The 21,680-nt window shown below is 44.4% G+C and overlaps 1 protein-coding gene across 2 annotated transcripts in view; it reads right to left on the bottom strand.

Moving 5' to 3' along the window:
- The window catches only part of GRIN2A (glutamate ionotropic receptor NMDA type subunit 2A), a 325,890-nt gene that overhangs the window by 10,736 nt on the left and 293,474 nt on the right, over positions 1 to 21,680 (bottom strand). For both annotated transcript variants that reach the window (XM_029058261.2, XM_039911125.1), the window contains one exon: positions 18,856 to 19,043. In XM_029058261.2, coding sequence (XP_028914094.1) covers positions 18,856 to 19,043 — 188 coding nt within the window. The remainder of the gene's footprint in view (positions 1 to 18,855; positions 19,044 to 21,680) is intronic.

Raw genomic sequence — 21,680 nt, 5'->3', positions numbered from 1 at the left:
GTCTTAATCCCCATTTTACAGATGAGGTAACTGAGGCACAGAATGATGAAGAGGAGTCCACGAAAGAGACTGAGAATGAGCAGTCAGAGACATGGGGGGAGAAACAGGAGAGGACAGTGTCAGTGAAGCCAAGGCTAGATAACGTATCCAGGAGGAGGGGTGGTCCACAGTGTCTAAGGCACTGGGAGGTCAAGGAGGATGAAGATGGAGTAGAGGTTGTTGGATGCATGCATGGCTTCAGCTGGCCTTTCAGGCAAGAGGATCCAGGATCAGGAAAACCCTTCACCAAAGCCTAGTGAACCACCCCAGGCTTTCCCAATCAGGAGAGAACTAAATTCGGACCAGCACTAAGATATCCAACAGACAAGACAGCCTATGTCCCCACTGAACAACTGCTGGGAAGAGTCACTTGTTTAGTACAATTGCTGCAGGGCAAATTGCCCATGACCCCCTGCACCACAATCCCCTCTGTACATAGAGCCCCATACTAAGTGCTTGGGAGAGTACAATATAACGATAGGACAGACACATTCCCTGCCCACAATGAGCTTCCAGTCTAGAAGAGGAGATAGACATTAATATAAATAAATAAAAGATATATTTTCATATATAATATACATATACATTATTATATGTATATTATATATACACATTACAGATGTGTACGAGACACTGATATGTCCAGGACCAGCCAGGCTGAGCAGCAAACATACACCTCACATTTGGTGGGGATCAAAATGGGGAGTGGGCAGTCATTCCCACCCCAGCTTTGCCATCTGTTGGAAGGTGGGAACCTCAGACTAATAATAATAATGGCAGTATTTGTTAAGCACTTACTATGTGCCAAGCACTGCTCTGAGCACTAGGGTAGATACAGCTAATCAGGTTGGGCTCAGTCCCTGTCCCACATGAGGCTCACGGCTTAATCCCCATTTTACAGATGGGACAACTGAGGCACAGAGAAGTGAAGTGACTCGATCAAGGGATACCGATGTTTATTTGATGTCTGAAACCCCATTAACCAGTTCCTCATTTTCTTCAGCATCCTTGTACAATACTCCCTGGGGGCTGCAGAAATGTTGTCCCTCTTTTCACGTTGGTTTCATTCCAGCCAGGAGCAGGAGTCCATAACTACCAGAATGGCCAGTGGATAGGACTCTGTATCACCTAATATGACTGTCCCTTTAATTTCTTTAGCATCCTCCCTATCTCTTCCCAAAGTGCTACCCGAAAAATCCATTTGGAACCTCCTCATTTTTACTTCATCCACTGACAGAGACTTTTCTGAAAGCCATAGGTCGGAGATTGCCTTTATTTTCTGCCCGTAATAATCAAGTGCCAAACTGAAGAGTCTTTGGAGATAGATTGCCTTTCCTCTTTCCACTTTGATGCCACATTTGCTCTACAAGAATTTGGAAATAGTTCTGTTCTGCTATATAACTGTGTCCCTCCAGCCTCTGCCCAGAATGGACTTTTCAAGACATTCAAATGGGCAAATATTTAGAGTTTCTGTGATGCCGTCCTAAAATCTCCTACCTAGAAAGGTACAGAGTTCCGAATGGTCAAAGATAATGCTGAATTTCATTTAGCTGTATTTACTGAGCGCTTACTGTGCACATAGCACTGTACTAAGCGCTTGGGAAAGTACAACAATAAACAGACATATTCCCTGCCCATAGGAGGATGGACTGCCAGTTTCTTGAAGGTTGGAACGATGACTTTACTTCTGGGGTACAGTGGTTTCCATCCAGGGCTCTGAACATAGTAAGTTCTCAATGAATAACAAAGCCTGATTGAATAGGTTTTTAGCTTTAGGAAGAAGGGCAGGAGACCTCAGTAGCAGAGGCGGTTTCTGTCTGAGAAGACCTGACAGGGTCACAGACTGTATGGTAAGAGGGGCTGGCCTGGGAGCTGAGAATCCTAGCTGCTCAGATACAGAAAACCAGAAGCCCCCATCAGTTCTAGCACACCTCATATTTTGGACACTGGCTGACTTGTTGCGATGGAAGCTGTTGCCAGACATATCTGGGCGCTGGTCTAGTGGAGTGGGAGATGAGCCCCAGGAAACAAATAGCATCTCACCATCTAATTTCACTACCACACGATCTAGCAGTCCAGAGCGAGAGTTGCAACGACTGATTCCGTGGAGTAGGCTCCTTTCAGCCTGATTTGTCAAGGATGGTCACCATCAGCGAGCAAGCTACTGTCAAGAAAATCGATTGTGGGAATTACCTTGGCCTGCAGAGTGAGGGTCAGTCATTGACTGCCCTCTCAGGTTTCCTCTTATGGATGGCCTAACTGGGGAGGACACACACCATAGAAAGATCCCACCAGGAAGGATCTGGCTGAGTCATTGTATTGTCATCATTATCATTAACTAAGACTTCCGTGAGTGTTGTAACCCTGTTTTCTCCCCTTCAGGTGCTTGCACACAGTAGGAGCCTAATAACTACTATTACTACTGCTCTGCCCGGAATGAAAGCACATCCCCTCAGCAAAGTGCTATCTGGCCCACTTTCCCTGACCACTGGGAGCCCTAGGATAGGAGGCAGAGGATGGTTTTAAAGGCTGAAAGCCTAGCTAGTTTGCTTCATTTTTTTGAACGCTGCTTGTTAAGCGCTTGCTATGGGCCAAGCACTCTACTAAACGCTGGGGTAGATACAAGTTAATTAGGTGGGACACAATGAATCGTATTTTTTGAGCGCTTATTGGGTGCTATTTCATATAAAGTTATGCCTCTTTGTTGCTCTGCATGGTCAATGAGACACGTACATCATTCGGATGATCTCCAAATTTTATTCTGCAGAATGGTCATAATAATAATGTTGGTATTTGTTAAGCGCTTACTATGTGCAGAGCACTGTTCTAAGCACTGGGGCAGATTCAGGGTAATCAGGTTGTCCCACATGAGGCTCACAGTCTTCATCCCCATTTTACAGATGAGGTAACTGAGGCACAGAGAAGTGAAGTGACTTGCCCACAGTCACACAGCTGACAAGTGGCAGAGCCGGGATTCGAACCCATGGCCCATGTGATCATGCACCACACCTCTGGAGGTAATTAGCGTAAGATCCCTGAAGACACTTTTTAGGTGACATTTATACCCAAGCAATAACCCCCCTTCCTTCCCTATAGGAGTATTTCAAACGGGCATCTTGATTCTCAGATAAGGTTATCTTAGTCCCAGGGGTGTTGACACACTCTCAGTGGTCAGCAGTATAAATCAGCCACTATAAAGGAGTGTCCAAACTGGTGGGAACCCTTTAAACTTTTAACATTTTAGCATTTTAAAAGTTCTCTTCCATCTTCCTCGAAAATGTGTTACTTCAGCTAAGGGCTATATTTCCACCTGCTTTGGCTCAGGTATGGCAATTTCATTACATCGCTTTCCACAGTGCAGAGCACTGTGCTAAGCACTTGGGAGAGTGCAAGAGAACAATATAACAGACATATTCCCTGCCCACAGTGGGACAAGCCTATGTCCCACATGGGGCTCCCACTCTTAATCCCCATTTTACAGATGAGTTAACTGAGGTACAGAGAACTGAAGTGACTTGGCCAATGTCACACAGCACACAGGTGGCGGATTGGGATTAGAACCCAGGTGCTTCTGACTCCCAGGTCCCTGCTCCATCCGGTAGGACACACTGCCTCTCCTTTGGGTAGTATGTATTCATGGGTTTGAATCCTGGCTCTGCCACTTGTCAGTTGTGTGACTGTGGGCAAGTCACTTAACTTCTCTGTGCCTCAGTTACCTCATCTGTAAAATGGGGATGAAGACTGTGAGCCTCACGTGGGACAACCTGATTAACCTGTATCTACGCCAGCGCTTAGAACAGTGCTCTGCACATGGTAAGCGCTTAACAAATACCAACATTAAGTAATTGACTAATTAATTAGTACGTCCCTGTGACTATCAACCTCTCTGTCTTAGAGGAAATCAGGCATTACACTTCAGGTCTGTTAATGACAATTTGATGTGACTGCTGATCTTTTCATGATCACCTGCAAAAGCCATTTGGGGAAGTAAACCTATTTTGTGGCTTTTGCGCATCATTTCTTGTCTTCTGAGAAGACTGAAGACTCTTTGGAGAGGCCCGAGCAACAGCTACCCGTGATTCATTAACGTGAGACTTAGGGCAACCTCCTGAGAAGCCTATGAAGAATTAGCTACGTTGGAGATGCATTCCTTTCTGAGGGTGTATTCGCCAGGAAGCAGCTTGCTATATCTGCCTGTGGTGGGGACATTTTGGAAAAATATGCAAGATTCTGTGCATGAACAGGCTGGAGGCTGTTTCTCTATTTCTCTATTTAAATGCTTGCATATCCCTTCCCCACATAGCACTGGGAAGGCAAATCGCTAAACTAAAATAAAAATGATAATGACGGTATAAGCACTTACTTTGTGGCACATGGACTTTATCCAGCCTGATTTGCTTGTATCTACCTCGGAGCTTGGAACAATGCTGGACACATAGTAAGCGCTTAACAAATGCTAATATTAATAATAATTATTATTAATTATATAATATAATTGCATATATTATATAATTATAATAATAAATGCTGGACATTCCAATTTCCATGATCCTGTGAGACCAGTCAATTCAATTAGACCAAGCAGCCTGTGTGTCGGAGACTATTTTGTTATTACTACTGCTCCCAATTCATGGACAGGCCGCTCGTTGGTCAGGCTTATCAATTCATTCACTCAATCATATTTATTGAGCCCTTACTGTGTGCAGAACACTGCAGTAAGTGCTTGGGAGAGTAAAATACAACGATAGACTCATTCCCGTCCACAATGAGTTTACAGCTAAAGAGTGGGGCAGTCTAGAAAGGCATTACAATAAATTATAGAAAACGGAAACAACAGAGTGTAAGGACAGGAACATAAGTGCTGGGAAGGTGGGGTAGGGATGAATATTATAATAATAATAATAACGATGGTATTTGTTAAGCACTTACTTGGTGGCAAGCACTGTTTTAAGTGCTGGGGTAGATACAGGATAATCAGGTTACCCTATGTGGGGCTCACACTTTTAATCCCCATTTTACAAACGAGGTAACTGAGACACAGAGAAGTTAAGTGACTTACCCAAGGTCACACAGCAGACAAGTGGCAGAGGCAGGATAAGAACCCACGTACTCCGACTCCCAAACCCGGGCTCTTGCCACTAGCCACACTGCTTCTCTATCAAAATGCTCAAGAAGTACGGCAAAGAGGATGAGGAATTTCTCTCTGTCTAGACTATAAACTCCTTGTGGGCAGTGAATGTGTTTGTATATTGTTGTATCCTCTCCCAAGTGCTTAGTACAGTGCTCCACACACAGTAAGCGCTCAATAAATATAACCGAGTGAATGAATGAGAGGCTAATCAAGGAAGGCTTCCTGGAGGAGATATAATTTGAGCAGGACTTTGAGGATGGGAAGAGTGGTGATCTGTCAGATGTTAGGAAGAAGGAGATCCAGGTCAGAGGGAGCATGTGGGCAAGATAGACAAGGTCGAGGTACGGTGAGGAGGCTGATGTTAGAGGAGTGAAGTGTGTGGGATGGGTTGTAATGGGAGATGAGTCGGGTTAGGAAGGAGGGGAAGAGTTGATTGCCTGCCTTAAAGTCTATGGTCATGATTTTCAGTTTGGTGCAGAGATGGATGGGCAGTCATTGGAGATATTTGAATAATAAGGAGATGTGCACAGAACATTCTTTTAATAGAAAAATAATCCTGGCAGTAGAGTGAAGTAAGGACTGGAGACAGGGTGGTTAGCAAGGACTCATAAGCAGTAGCTGAGACAGGATATCATAAATCCTGTGACCAGCGTGGAAACCTTTCGGATGGAGAGGAAGAGGTGGATTCTAGAGATGCGGTGTAGGAGCTCCTTAGGAAATGTTACTGTTCATTCAAACATTTATTGAACACTTACTGTGGGCAGAGTTCTGTACTAAGCGCTTGGGAGAGTATATTACACCAATAGATAGTCATATTCCCTGCCCATTACGAGCTTAAGTCTTGTATTTTACTCTTCAGAGAGCTTAGTACACACAGGCACATAGTAAGCACTCAATAAATACCTCTGATTGACTGACTGACTGACTGATGTAGAACTCACAGGATTTGGTGACACAATGAATATGTGAGTTGAATTACAGAGATAAATTGAAGATAATCCCCAGATTACAGGCTTGTGATATCGGGAAGACGCCGGTGTTTTCTACAGCGATAAGAGTCAAAGGGAGGAGTGAATTTGGGTGGGGTGATGATGAGGATATTACCAAAATTTGTAGATCAATGAAAAATATTTTACCAACACAGGTGTTTTAGCCACGCATAATGTCCTGCAGACTGTGAGCTCATTGTGGGCAGGGAGAATTTGTCTGGTTATGGTTGCATTGTACTCTCCCAAGTGTTTAATACAGTGCTCTGCACACAATAAGCGCTCAATAAATAGGATTGAAGTGAATGAATGAATGAATGAAGGTCTGATTTCCCAGTCTCATTTTAAGCTTTTTCAAATAGTGGCTGTCTCATCACAGGGTTGCCAATCCTCCTCACAATGGATCTGATCTAATCTTGTAGTAAAAATGAGTGGAAACAGCTCAACTTGGGCTCTAGATTGTCTTGTTCAGGCCACTGACAATGTTCATGCTAGGGTGAAAACCCCCAAAGCCTGTCAATCTAATGTAAGCTCTACCGTAAGCTCCAGAAGGGTAGAGATGTGTGTCTTAGTATTGTCCTCTACTTGCCATAATTCCTCAACAAATACAGAACACAAATACTATAGATCGATAATAGCTGGAAATGGAGGGACTTAATGGATTTTTAGCATATCTTTTATTTTTTCCCAGTTCCTTAACTAGGTAGCTCTACAATTAGGAAAGAGCAAGCCTAATTTTCAATGATTCTATTTGGGCACAAACTGAAAAAAAAGCAGTTAAATATTTTATGGCTAATGTTAAGTACTCACTATGCACCAGGAACTCTACTAAGCACTGGAGTAGATACAAGATAATCAGGTTGGACACAGTCCCTGCTCCACATGGGGCTCACAGTCTTAATCCCCATTTTACAGATGAGGTCAATGAGGACCAGAGAAGGGAAGTGACTTGTCCAGGTCACACAGCAGACAAGTGGTGGAGTAGGATCAGAACCCAGGTCCTTCTGACTGCCAGGCCCATGCTCTGTCCACTAGATCACACTGCTCGATTGAGTTCTTGCAACTTCTTTCTTTTTAAAATGCTCACCGCAGAATAAGTCACCTGCCCAAGGCACCCGTTCTAGGACAGAGACATACTGCATTATCACGGACAGCTTGAGCTGCTGAGGTTATCCAGGTTACGCTCATACTGCTTACTAACTAGTCTGAATATAGATTTGGAATCAGGGCTCATGAGTTCGAATCCCAGCTCTGCCACTTGTCGGCTGTGTGACTGTGGCCAAGTCACTTAACTTCTCTGTGCCTCAGTTCCCTCATCTGTAAAATGGGGATTAAGACTGTGAGCCCCACGTGGGACAACCTGATTCCCCTATGTCTACCCCAGCGCTTAGAACAGTGTTCGGCACATAGTAAGCGCTTAACGAATACCAACATTATTATTATTATTATTAGATCATCATCTATGAGATTGCTTGGTGGATGGACAGTTGTTCTATGTGCTTGAACATGAGTAACGGAGTGGTGGCAAATAGTTTTCTGCGTAGATTTCAGGGAAACACTCAGGCAGCTACTGAAAACCTGACAGTAGTCTCTCAGTATCTTTAAAAGCTCTCCACCGGACACTCCTCCTCTCTGCCGAAAGAGGAGAAAGCAGGTTTCTTTGCTCCAAATGAGACAGGTGATTGAGGAACATGGAAAACCTGCTTTCTCCAATTTGGCCCCTGCCCTGAACAGAACTGTGTCGGGTCCCGGAGGTTGGCAGGGTTGAGGAGCAGACGCAGGCCTGCAGATCCTCCTTGATTTTTTTCTTTTTTTCTGAAAGGAAAATGAGGTCTTTGGATATGGCCAAGACTGCGTGTCTATTTCAGTTTCAGCTGAAATGAGGAGACTTGGCATTCAAGCCAGAGTTGCCTAATTCCTTGATTCACATGCTGGCCATTTCCCACTTGTTCATTTCCATTAGTGTGGTTCATTCTGATGCAGGGCTGTTTGCCGTGATTTATCTCCAGGATTTCAAAATGCAACACAGCCAAGGTCTTTGGAATTGGGTCCCGAATTAGAAAATGCAGTATATTGAGAAGTAGCAGAATACGTGTAGCATGGTAAACAACCACATTCATTTATCTTCTGTGAAAATTGGTTACTGTTTTTACAGCTCTTGTCGTCGAATAAAGCTGCTACCAAATGAATATCATTATAACTATAAATAATTCACCTAATTAAGAATAATGGCTAGGCGTAAAGCCTTAGAAACATTTCACTTCCATATCCACAAGTCTGTTCCCACCAGGGTTTTTAATCATTGGGGGTTCACAGCAAGTGGTATAACTTGTCTTACACTGCCATTTGACATTAAATCGATCAATCAATGTTATTTATTGAGTGCTTACTATGTGCAGAGTACTACAATAAATGCTTGGGAAGAGTACATTAAATGTCAGATCCCAGAGGGCCGGGACCGTGTGTTCGGTTTGCTATCTAGAGCATCGGCTCTGTAATATGGCACAGAGAACAGTGATGATGTCTTCAATACCTTTTTACATTTTAGCTCAGCCTGCCCCCAAATCTCAATCTAAAATGTGAGCGCGGATTTGGTTACAAAACCCATTTTCTGAAAATAACATCTTGAAATGCTGAGAATTTTGCAGCTCAAATGAACTCGGTGGGGAATTTTCAGAATCCTCATCAGCAGCACGGTGGCCTATGTGAATTAAGAGACAACAGATCCGTCTGCAGGTTTAGCAACTGACGTCTTAGCACTTTCGCTATACTATAACGTCCTGGAGGGTAGGGATTGTGTCTACTCTCTCGATTGTTCTCTCCCCAGGGTTTAATACATTGCCTTCACACAGTAAGGCCTCAGTAAATCCCACCGATTGATTGATTTCCTCCTGCCCTACAATCCACATTGGCATCGAGAAAGAAGAAAAGTTAAGAACACTGCAGGAAATTTGGGAGTGCAGGTTGTTTTTTTCAGCCATATTTAGCTTGTATCTACCCCGGCTCCTAGAACAGTGCTTGACACATATTTAAGCCCTTAACAATACCATTATTTTAATTGTTATTATTACTGTTGTTGTTATTATTATTATCTTTACTTGCAGGGGAGGAAGGATAATCAATTCCCCTGCTGTTCCATTTACCTCTTCAACCCCAAATCCTTTCTCCTTTTTAAAGAAATATTAAACTCACCACAGCCCCATAATACTCATGCAATTTATTTTACACTCCCCATGTCCCCTATTCCTAATCTATTTGAATGCTTGTCTCACCCTGTGCCCTGTAAATTCTCTGTGGGCAGAGATCTCATCTGACAACTGTTGTATATGTTCACTCCAAAATAATAAGCTCAAAATTAGGTTAACTGTTTTTCCTTCTCATCCCCAATGCTCACTTTTTTGTGGCCTAAGTGACCTCAGATGCCTGATAGCAACAGACACTGCTAAGTCATCTCAGGCACCGGATCAATGTCCCAAACAACTACTTTATTATTAACATTATTATTATTATTATTATTAGACTAGAAGCAGCGTGGCTCAGTGGAAAGAGCCTGGGCTTCGGAGTCAGAGGTCATGGGTTCGATTCCCGGCTCTGCCACTTGTCAGCTGTGTGACTGTGGGCAAGTCACTTCACTTCTCTGTGCCTCAGTTACCTCATCTGTAAAATGGGGATTAACTGTGAGCCTCACGTGGGACAACCTGATTACCCTGATTATCTCCCCCAGCGCTTAGAACGGTGCTCTGCACATAGTAAGCGCCTAACAAATACCAACATTATTATTATTATTGTTAGTTAAGCACTTACTATGTGCTAAGCATGGTTCTACATGCTGGAGTAGATACAAGTTAATCAGATTGGACATAGTCCCTATCCCACATGAGGCTCACACTCTTACCCCCCTTTTACAGATGAGGTCACTAAGGCACAGAGAAGTAAAATGACTTGCCCAAGGTCAAAGAGCAGACAAGTGGCAGACCTGGGATTAGAACTCAGGTTTTTCTGACTCGCAGGCCTGTGCTCTATCCATTAAGCCACACTGCTGGGGAAGGCAGCCACACACAAGTTACTAGCAACTAATAAATGAGTCAGAAACTGTGACCTACAAGGCCGGGGGCCTTCACTGAAAACTCAATTCCAGACCGATGTGGGACTAATTGCTCGAGTTTAATGCATTCATTCATTCAAACGTATTTACTGGGAGCTTATTATGTACAGAGCACTGTTTTAAGCACTTAGAAAAGTACAACACAATAATAAACAGAGGCATTCCCTGCCCACAGCAAGCTCACAGTTTAGAGTGGGGGAGACAGACATCAATTCAAATAAATGAAATTACAGATATATATATATGTAAATGCTTGGGTCTGGGAGGAGGAAAAGAAAAGGGAGCAAGTCAGAGTGATGCAGAAGGGAGTGGGAGATGAGGAAAAGTGGGGCTTGGTCTATGAAGGCCTTTTGGAGGAGATGTGCCTTCAATAAGGCTTTGGAGCGGGGGAGAATAATTGTCTGTTATATTAGAGGAGGGAGGGTGTTCCGGGCCAGAGGCAGGGCGTGGGCTAGGGATCGGTGGTGAGACAGTCAAGATCGAGGCACAGTGGGAAGGTTAGCACTAGAGGAGCAGCAAGACTCCATCCGAACCCATTCCCAAACCTGGGTTCTGACCCCCTTGCCAGCTTCAGTGTCTCCCTCCCTCCCCAGGCATCCAGCTTTCTGCATCGCTGCTCCTGCTCTTGCTCTATAAAAGTCCTGGCCCTCAGTTATGTCTCTAGAATGAGGACCACAATCAAACCTGACTCTGACCGGTGGTGGAAACTCAGCAGAGACAAGCCTGGATTTCAGCAGTATGCTCTCACTTGCTCCTCCTCAGCTATCCTTCCACCCCCATGGTCCCTGGCCAACTTTTGCCAACTACTGCTTAAAGAGGACACCAAAATATACCAGAAGAACAGCTCTGATGAGACTTACGCATACACCCCAGAGGATACAAGGTGACAGGAGGACTCATTTATTTTGACAACAGCATTACCCAAAACTTCCATACCCCAAAGTTGAAACACCTAGGGGGGAACCCTTGATTAATAATAATGATGACATTTGTCAAGCATTTACTATGTGCCAAGCACTGTATTAAGTGCTGGAGCGAATACAAGCAAATGAAGCGGGACTCAGACTTTCTCCCATGTGGGACTCACAGTGGCAATTCCCATTTTACAGACGAGGTAACTAAGGTACAGAGAAGTGAAGTGACTTGTCCAGGGTCACAAACCAGACAAGTGGTGGAGCCAGAATTAGAACCCATAACCTTCTGACCCCCAAGTCTATGCTTTTCCACTTGGCCATGCTGCTTCTCTACATACATATCAACTTCTCTCCAGTCCCCTCTCTGTGGCCTTGACTGCCAGAAGCTCAAGTAAGCAGCCAAGGGGACTGTGAAGCAACAAAGTTAAAGAATAAGTACATAAGGGTTATGGAGGGATGGGGAAGGTGAGTATTTGAGTGCTTAGGTGACACAAAATTTCTGGAGTGGCAGTACAGAAGGAAAAAGTGTGGGAAATGAAAGATTAATCACAGGAAGCATCCTGGAGAAGATGTGATTTCAAGATGGGCAGATGGCATGCCGGATGTGAAGGAGGAAAAAGTTCTAGGCAGGATAGAGGGTGTGAACAATCGTGTGATGTCAAGAGAGATGAGAACAAGGCCCAGTGAGTAGGTTGGCTTGAAAGGAGTGAAGCGTGAGAGTTGGTTTGAGGTGGGGGAGAAACAAGGATAAGTAGGGGGAAGGAGTTGTTTGAGTGTCTTAAAGCCTGTGGTCAGAAGTTTCTATTTGATGTGGAGAGAAAGGGGAAGCCATTGGAGATTTGTGAGGTAGGGAGATGTGCAAAATTGCTGTATTAGAAGGGAGAGGCTGGAGGCCTGGAGGTTGACAATGAGGCTGATTCACCAGTCAAGTCAGGATATGACATGCGTGGTGGATGGAGACAAAGGGACAGATTCTGGAGATGCAAAGAAAGAACTGACACGATTTAGGGAGTGATTGAATACGTACCTTGAAAGAGAGGGAGGAGCCTAGGATAATGCCAAGGCTGTGGACTTGACAGACAAGGAGGATTGTGATGTAGTCAACGTTTACGGGAAAGCCAAGGGGAGGGGATGATATGGAAGGGAAAATTAGAAGTTCATTTTTGGACAAGTTGAGTTTGAGATGTCTGTGGGACATCCATATCTAGTTGTCCATGAGGTAGAAAGATGTGCATGATTGCAGAGAAGGACAGGTGGGAGAGGTGACTTCAGAGGGTACAGTTTCAGTGGAGAGGTGACTAGATCAGGCCGCAGAAATATTTTTCGCATTGCACAATCAATCAATCAATGGTAGTTATTCAACACTACTGTGTGCAAATAATAATAATAATCGTGGCATTTGTTCAGTGCTTACTAAGTGCCAGGCAATGTACTGAGCGCTGGGGTGTATACAAGTAAATCAGATGGACAGACTCCCTGTCCCACATGAGGCTCATAGTCTCAATCCCCATTTTACAGATGAGAAACTGAGGCACAGAGAACTGAATTGACTCGCCCAAGATCACACAGCAGACCAGTGGAAAAGCTGGGATTAGAACCCATGACCTTCTGACTCCCCTGCCTATGCTCTATCCACTATGCCATGCTGATTCTAAAATCAAAGCGCCATGCTAAGCTCTTGGAAGAGCACAATACATGTTCTCTGCCCAAAGTGATCTGACAGTCAAGAGAAGGAGACAGATCTCAATATAAGTAAACAAATTATAGGTCTTTAGATAAGTGCTATGAGATGAGGGTGGGGTATCAAATGTTTAAAGGGTACAAGTGCATAAGTGACGCAGGATGGAGAAGGAGTAGAGGGAAAGAGGGGTTAATCGGAGAAGAACTCTTGGATGAGACGTGACTTGAATAGGCTTTGAAGATGGGAATATATGGAGGGGAAAGGAGTTTCAGGACAAAGGGGGTACTTGAGCAAAGGATCGGCAGCATGACAGATGAGATCAAGGTACAGTGAGTAAGTTGGAGTTAGAGGATGACTGGGTTGAGTAGGAAATCAGTGAGGAAAAGGAGTGGGTGAGAGGATCAAGTGCTTTAAAGCCGATGGGAAGCAGTTTCTGTTTGATGCAGAGGTGACTGGGCAGTCACTGGAGGTCCTTGGGGAGTGGGGAAATGTGGACTGAACTTTTTTTTAAGAAAAATGAGCTGGGCAGTAGAGTGAAGAATGGACTGGAATGGGAAGAGACAGGAGTCTGGGACGTCGGTAAGGAGGCCGAAACAGTAGTCAAGGCAGGATGTGATGGTTGCCTGGATCGGTGTAGAAGTAGTTTGGATGGAGAGGAAAGGGCGTATTTCAGTGATGTTGTGAAGGTAGAACCGACAGACTGACTACGTGGGTTGAATGAGAGAGAAGAGTTATGGGTTTATGAAATAGGGACAATAGTGGTGTTGTCTACAGAGATGGGAAAGTCATGGGGAGGACAGGGTTTGGGTGGCAAATGAAGAGTTCTCTCAACCACTCCTTCAGCACTTTCCAACTACACACTTAAGTATTCACAACCATCGACCGCACCTCTGCGATTACATAAGCACTGGCTCTTACACACATCCTCTTTACCTTCTTCCTTCTTTTGGGAAATTATTCTAGTGTCTGCCTCCCCACGAGAGTGTAAATTCCCCAAGGCCAAGGATCGAGTCTACTAACCCGATGCTCCCGAGTGCTTAGAAAAGTGCTCTGCACAGAGCAGATACGCTCTATGTACCACTGAGTAATCGATGGAGTGAGTGAAAATGGTAGGATTCCTTGGGCTGGCAAATATCCTGCAGAAACACTATTGCCAGCATGAGAGAATCCCAGAATCCCCCGCTAGAGGATCTAAGACCCATAAATGGCAGGACTGCTTCAGACATCTGGTTGTCCTGAGGCACATGTGCACATTTACCCTCTTGTTGCACTCCCAACAAGAACACAACTGGCTTGGATGAGAATGTTAATGGCATTGGACAAGCCCCTGTCACTCAGCCACTGCCATCTCTATTCAATTCCTTGGGATGGATTGTTGCTCCTGAAACCTCAGCTCTGAGGCTAAGCCATTATTCCCAATGGAAAATTTAGAGAAGCAGTGTCACCTAGCAGATAGAGGGGGGGCCTGGGAGTCAGGAGGACCTGGCTTCTAATCCCGACGCCACCCCCCACACTGGTCTGCTGTGTGACCTTTGGGAAAGCCATTTTGCTTCTCTGTGCCTCGGTTACCTCATCTATCAAATGGGAATTGAGACTGTGAGCCCCATGTGGGATATGGACTGTGTCCAACCTGATTAGCTCATGTCTACCCAAGTGCTTAGAAAGATGCCGGTCACATAGAAAGCGCTTAACAATCAACAACAATTAAAAAAAAGATTCCATTATCATCCATATGTCAGGCTCAGAACTTTCCGTAATAATTTAAATAGGCGATACCATGGCTTTACTCGGGGACAGGTTGATGCCTTTAGCTTTGTTTTTTCCACAACCGTGTCCTTCTTGATGACGCCCTTCCCTCAGGGGCTATGCACACCTCCTGTGAGATGCTTTTTCATTCATCAAACACTCCACTCCAAAGGTTGTATTTGCACAACGCATTAGGAATTTCTAAATGCTTTTGACACTCATTAAGCTTCCAATCGCCCACCGAAACTACTCCATAACGAGAGATAAATGTTCCATTCTAGAGGGTGAATAATAATTAGCCACTGCTAGACATTTTGCTCTTTAACAGGTCTAATTTGGGAGCATAATTAATCCTGCAGAAGCAGCGTATGATAAGTGAAATATTCATGCAGCTGTGTTCATTTGTATATTTACTCTTTTAGACAGTAATGGACATTGTTTTCCAGTGAGGTTATCTTAAGTTGCCCCTTGAAACAAGATTATTTCCTTCCTTTTGTCTGTCTCCAGCTGACTTCTAAGTGTGGAACCAAGAAAGAAGCTATTTTGGTGCCCCACTGCAGGATGAGGCAGTGGGCTTATGGGGCGGGGAGAAGCAGGGGGAAGGGATTTCCCCTTCAGTGAAGCAGAAAGTGGGAAGTGTTGTTATACTTACTGCCTTGACAACGGAGAATCTGGCCTTTTCCTTTCTTCTCTAATTTTAGCCCTTCACCTTAGCCACATTCGCCTTCACAATAATATAAGCTCCGTTAATAAGTGTTCAAATTGTACAATGGGGTTTTTGCACACCAACAGCCCAACGGTTTTACTCTGACTCTTCTGCACCAAAAGGCTGTCGCCTCAGACCTCGAAAAACAGTGGATCCCCTGCTCAATGGCCATTAGAGGACCAGATCCACCATTTGGACTCTGAAATCGCAGAGCCAGTTGAGCGGTCAATCATTCATACTTATTATGCACTTAATGGTTGGAGAGCACTGTACTAAAATGGGGATTAAGACTGTGAGCCCCACAGGGGGCAACCTGGCTACCTTCTATCTACCTCAGCACTTAGAACAGTGCTTGGCACAGAGTAAGCACTTAACAAATACCATGATTATTATTATCATCATTACTAAGTACTTGGGAGAGTGTAATATAACACAGTTGGTAGATATGCTCCCTGCCCACAATGAGTCAGAGACAGAAAAGCCCAGGAAGGGCTGTGAGGTGCTAGAATGAGATAATATTAAAGATTAAAATAAGAAGAAGAAGAAGAATAGCATTTGTTAAGCACTTACTATGTGTCAAGTACTGTACTAAGTGCTCGGGTAGATACAAGATGATCAGGTCCCACAAGGGAATCAAAGTTTCAGTAGGAGGGAAAATGGGAATTAAATTCACATTTTGCAAATGACAGATGAAGGAACTGAGATACAGAGGAAATGAAATGACTTGACCAAGGTCACCCAGAAGATAAGTGGCAGAGCTAGGATCAGAACCCAGGTCCTCGGACTCCCAGGCCCTTGCTTTTTCCGCTACGCCATGCTGCTTCGAAATGTCCTTCCTTGGAAGCTTTTACTAAGAAAGGTACTGAACATAATCAGATTGGGATTATGTCAGGGGAGTCGGTCCTAATGCTGAGGGATGGACAGTATGATCTCTCTGAATCTTTTTCATTCGTTCATTCACTCAATCATATGTATTAAGTGCTTACTGTGACAAAGCACTGTACTAAGCACTTAAGAGACCACAATAAAGCAACAGACACATTCCTGCTGACAATGAGCTCACAGTCTAGAGGGGGAGACAGACATTAATATAAATAAATCAATGAATTACAGATACATACATAGTCTGAGGAGTCTGATTCAACTGGATTTCACCAGCACGGAACATTAAGGTCCAAGGCCCCACTTGCAGTTGGCCTGGAAAGTCTGTTCGTTGTTTGGTATGTTAAGAAATGTTGTTGGTTTTGCACAGACCCGCTATCAGCGGGTGTTCCTTTCTCCTAGGGTACAGACCAGGAAACACTGCTCCACGTAGACCCTTCAAGGCCCATCTTGAAGCATCACAGTGGAATTTCACAGCCTGGTCACGGCCCTTTGTCCTCCTTGAGGCCTGTGACTTGGAGCTGGACAAATTCCAGGCTTAGGCCCCCGGGATTTTTATTTCAAGTAACAAGGACAGGTGCTCGGTCACTGGGTGTTACTAAGAAAACCACAGTGCATGAAAGACAGAGCAGCAGCTATTTTTTGCCTGGAATAAGAGGCTGAAAACATGGAAAAGGAGCATTTTGATACACGGTGAGAGGTGCAAAACCTGTTGGAACTCACATCCAAATACGTAAACTTCAAGGTTAGTTTCTTCAAGATCAAAAATGTGGTTTAGGCAAAGGTATGCAAAGTTATTATAAAAATTATTGCTAACACATGTTATAGAGGCAGGGGGAAAACAGGAATCTTCATGGACTTCATGTCCTTTTTTAAAAATAAGGAGGGTTTCAAGGCCCTCTGTCAGCCCCTCCCTCCTACTTATCCACTCTCTTCTCCTACCACACCCCACACGACACTCTTCATTCCTCTCAAACCAACCTGCTCACTGGGCCTCTTGTCTCTCTCACCACTGACCCTCCCCACCACCTGGAATTCCTTCCGTTTCACATCCAACAGACCACACAGCCTTCCCCATCTTCAAACCCCTTCTGAAATCTCATCCTCTGAGAGATGCCTTCCTTATAAATCAGTTAATCAGTGAAATCATATTTATTGAGAGCTTACTTTGTACTGATCACTATACTAAGCAGTTGGGAGAGTACATTCATTTCTGATCTCCCTGGCTTATATCCTGCCTGTTTCCTGTACAGCCCTTCTGCATTATCTGAGCACTTTATGTATTTACAATCTCCGGTATCATTGATATACATATCTTATATAGTCTATTACAAAAACCTTAACTCATATAAAAATCCTTTCTTCGTTCTTTTTCCTACTTGTATTTTAGTGTCCCCTCCACTAAATCGCAAGCTCTTTGAGGGCAGGGATCTTGTCTATCCATTAGCTAGCACAATCCCAAGCAATTAGTACATTTCTCTGCACGCAATAAGTGTTCAATAAATACTACTGCCTGATTGATAGATTAGAGACACTTTTATTTTGAAATGAGTTACATTTGGAATTCAGTGCTAAGAAGAACAGGAAGCAAGGTTGCCTAGTGGCTTAGTGGGAAGAGGCAATAACTAGGAGTCAGAAGAGTTGCACCACTTGCCTGTTGTGTGACTTTGGGCAAATCACTTCTCTGTGTCTCAGTTTCTTCATTGATAAAATGGGAATTAAATACTTTCTCTCCCTCCCCCTTAGTCTCTGAGCGTCATGTGTGTCCCTGGAGAAAGGCCAAGTTTGGTGCTAGACTGAACGAAAAGCAGTGCACCTAGTGATTTAGTTGAAAAGCATGGCAATGGAAGTCAGGAGACCTGGATTCTAATCCCAGCTCCCCCATTTGCCTGCTGTGTGACCTCGGGCAAGTGGCTTAACTTCTCTGTGTCTCAGTTTCCTCACTGGCAAAAATGGGGTTTAAATCCCTGTTCTCCCTCCCCCTTAGACTCCGAGAGTCATATGCTGTGGGGATTGTGGCTGATCTGTTTTTCCTGGATCTACACCGAGCACAGCAACGGTACTCGAGATATAGTAAGCGTTTAACCAATACCTCAAACAAGACTCGGTGCTCAAACCTTTTCCCCTGCATGGATGTCCCTCTGCAATTAGATCTGCCAAATCTCCTGCCTCCCAACCTTATCAGCCCTCTTTAAAAACCTCCTCTTCTAAGGGGTATAACACCTGATTAGTCCCTCAACCTCCTGGTCATGACCTGCTTCACCGTTACCCTACAAACTCCTGTGCTACCCCTCTATTTACTATTTATTCAAGTGCTTGTCCTCATTTTTATGATGGGTGTCTCTGCCTTTACACTTTTACTTATCGTCTGTTTGCAATTTGCGTCTGCTTGTCTTCCCTAGTATACTGTGAGGGTAGGGGCTATTTTGCTCCTAACTGCTTAATTCAGCACCCGGCACCTCGGGAGGGATGAGGGCAAACTGATGTTGATAATTATGGTGATGATAATGGGCAGGATTGGAACTGAAATCAATCCCAGGCTTCCCAGAAGACAGTTCTGGGAGTGAGTGGTAGAATACCTAACCCTCTGAATGCCCATCGCAAAACAGAGAATCCACCCCTGAAACAGAGGAAGATCGAAGGGAGAGATGAAACGGAGACCTACCATCGCCTACAAATTGAAGGAGTGCCAGATCGATCTGCCTCTTCCACGGGGAGCCTTTCTGGAGGGCAATGCCGTAGCCGGTGGTGGCAAAGACGTAGCCACTCCCAATGGTCACGAGCTTGCAGCCTTCGTCTCTCCCGGCCTTGTAATTCAGAACTGCGGCATCATAGATGAAAGCATCCAGCTTCCTGAAATGAGAAGGCGACACCAGATAACAGAAACCACAATACGTGGTCACACCGTGCCAGAGACGTCGATAATAGAACACCAGGGAGGGTGAACCATGGTTTCCAAGTCCTTCCGTCTTTATTTTTAACAAAAACAAAAAACGAAAAACAAAATCCAGGAGCCGGAGCTTAGGTTTGCTTTACCTAGCAAGAAACTGCTAAATAAGATGTGAAAAATCCCTTTCTACAGGCTGGTAAATAGCCAAGAGTGCTGATTCATCAAAATAGCCTTGAATGACTTTGAATTTCAAGTAGTTTAAACTAATAATAAACAGATGATTAGACAGGGCAGGCTCTGAGGGGAATGAAGTTGGAAAGACCCAAAAAGATGTATTTAAAAGTCAAGGAAACCAGTTTTCCCCATGCTTTCTCAACTTTACTGTCTCCACCTGAACACCATAAAACAGTGAAATAAAGAACAATAGATGTGCTGGGAAGACAATGGGATGGGGACAATTATATCTGAACAGAAACAGCTGCATAAGTGTTCCCAGACAAGATAGAGGTTCTTAAATTTCCACTCCTGTTTTGCCAGATCCGGGTCGGGGGAGGAATTGAGAAACGTGACTCACCAAAGTTCTAATATCTAATTCTATGTCCTAAATCCTTAGAGAGGAAACTTGGGTTTGGGTTGTGTTGAGATTAACTTAGAGACTCGGAGAAAAAGAGGTTGGTGCAATCGATGTATATGACTAGATTGAGATGTTCTTCCCCTTGACTCTATTTATTGCCACTGTTCTTGTCTGCCTGTCTCCCCCGATTAGACTGTAAACCCGTCAAAGGGCAGGGACTGTCTCTATCTGTTGCCGACTTGTACATTCCAAGCGCTTAGTACAGTGCTCTGCATATAGTAAGCGCTCAATAAATACTATTGAATGAATGAATGAATGAATGAATGAATAGATTGTGGGCTCTGTGAAATGTGGAGGGATAGTGGTGTGGAAGACGGGCAAGGGAGAAAGGGGAGGACTCCAGTGGCAAGAGGTGGACATGGAAGACCAGCCTTGAGAAGCTTGGAGAAGAAGTAGCTACTGACATCTCCCCAGCTCCCCCAACAACCAGACTTATCCAAGACCCCTGTTGCGGCAGCAGAACGGATGACGATTGGTCGAAAACTCAGGAAAACTCTTGCACAGGGCTTCCCTAGCAAGCTAAGAGTATTCTTTCTGGATTGATAGAGTAAGAGTTCGAAGAGCAGTGCAGACAAGGGGAGAATGCCTGAAGAGAGGAAGATCTGGGGAAGAAAGTGGGTGCTCTGTGAGAAGGAGAGTGGCTTAGTGGACAGAGCATGGGCTTGGGAGTCTGGATTCTAATCCTGACTCAGTCACATGTCTGCTGTGTGACCTTGTCTGGGCCTGAGTTCCCTAATCCGAAAAGGGGATTGAGACTGTGAGCCCATGTGGGACAGGGACTGTGTCCAAACTGATTAACTTGTATCTACCCCAGTGCTTAGAACAGTGCTTGGCAAATAGTAGGCACTTGACAAGTACCACAAAACTAAAAAAAAAAAAGATGGAACGAGAGAAGCCCAGAGGATGTTAGAGATGGCTCCTATGAAGATAAAAGGAGTGTGGTTTCATGGAAAGAGCACAGGTCTGGGAGTCAGAAGGATCTGGGCTCTAATCTCGAACCTGCCGCTTGCCTGCTGTGTGACCTTGGGCAAGTCACTTAACTACTCTGTGCTTCAGTGATCTTACCTGTAAAATGGGGATTAAGATTATAAGCCTCAAGTGGACCACGGACTGTGTCCAACCTAATTAGCTTGTAACTGTCCCAGTGCTGATTCCAGTGTCTGGGACATAGTAAGTGCTTAACTAATGCATTTTTTAAAAAAGCATGCTATGAGGCCAAGAAGGCAAAAACCATGCTCTTGAGGGTATGATACAAAGATGCTGGAAGCTGTAACGGGAGAACAGCTTGGAATCAGAAGGCTTTCCTATTCTGGGTGATTTGGGTAAAAGAGGGGATGTTTGCCTGAAATGTCCTTTGTTCCTGAATAAACCAGTCTTTAATAAGACCGTGAAGAGCAAGGGAAATTTTATACTCATGACACATCGGAGGCACAAAATACTTTCAGTTTTTCCATTCTGTCCGCTTTCTGCATCACAGACATCTTTCCTCTCCTAGCTTCCTTAAATAGATTACAGTGTTAGTTTAATTTATATATATATTACACCCAGCCATTCCATGCTTCTTTGGTATCCAGTAGGGCTTATAGCTCAAATCCGCCTGCCAACTCGGGGGTTTGACCAAAACTCTGAGGTCGAGTTGGATTGTGATTCCCGAAAGACAGATTCGTCTGTGACTCGGAGTCCCTCCGCACTAATACCGATTCAGTCAAACCTCCTCCTCCTCCTCCTCACATGGAGTCAAGAAAGAGACCCCAGTACGGATGCTCTTCCCTGGCTTTGTGTGCTCCGACTAATGGATGTGAAATTGTGCCTGCCGTGGCCTCTTTCGCTCCATTGTCTATTCATAGAAAGTCATCTGCTCAGCTGTCACACGGAATAGCTACACCTATGACATGGTGGAAGCTAAATTTCAGGAGTTGAGAAACTGTAGATGTTGCCAAGGATCAGTCCAGGGCCCCACCCACAA

This window comes from Ornithorhynchus anatinus, chromosome 2 (assembly GCF_004115215.2).
Source record: "Ornithorhynchus anatinus isolate Pmale09 chromosome 2, mOrnAna1.pri.v4, whole genome shotgun sequence".
In the NCBI taxonomy this organism is placed as follows: Eukaryota; Metazoa; Chordata; class Mammalia; order Monotremata; family Ornithorhynchidae; genus Ornithorhynchus; species Ornithorhynchus anatinus.
Note: the sequence above shows the minus strand (reverse complement) of the source record. Positions and strands in the feature narration are given on the sequence as shown.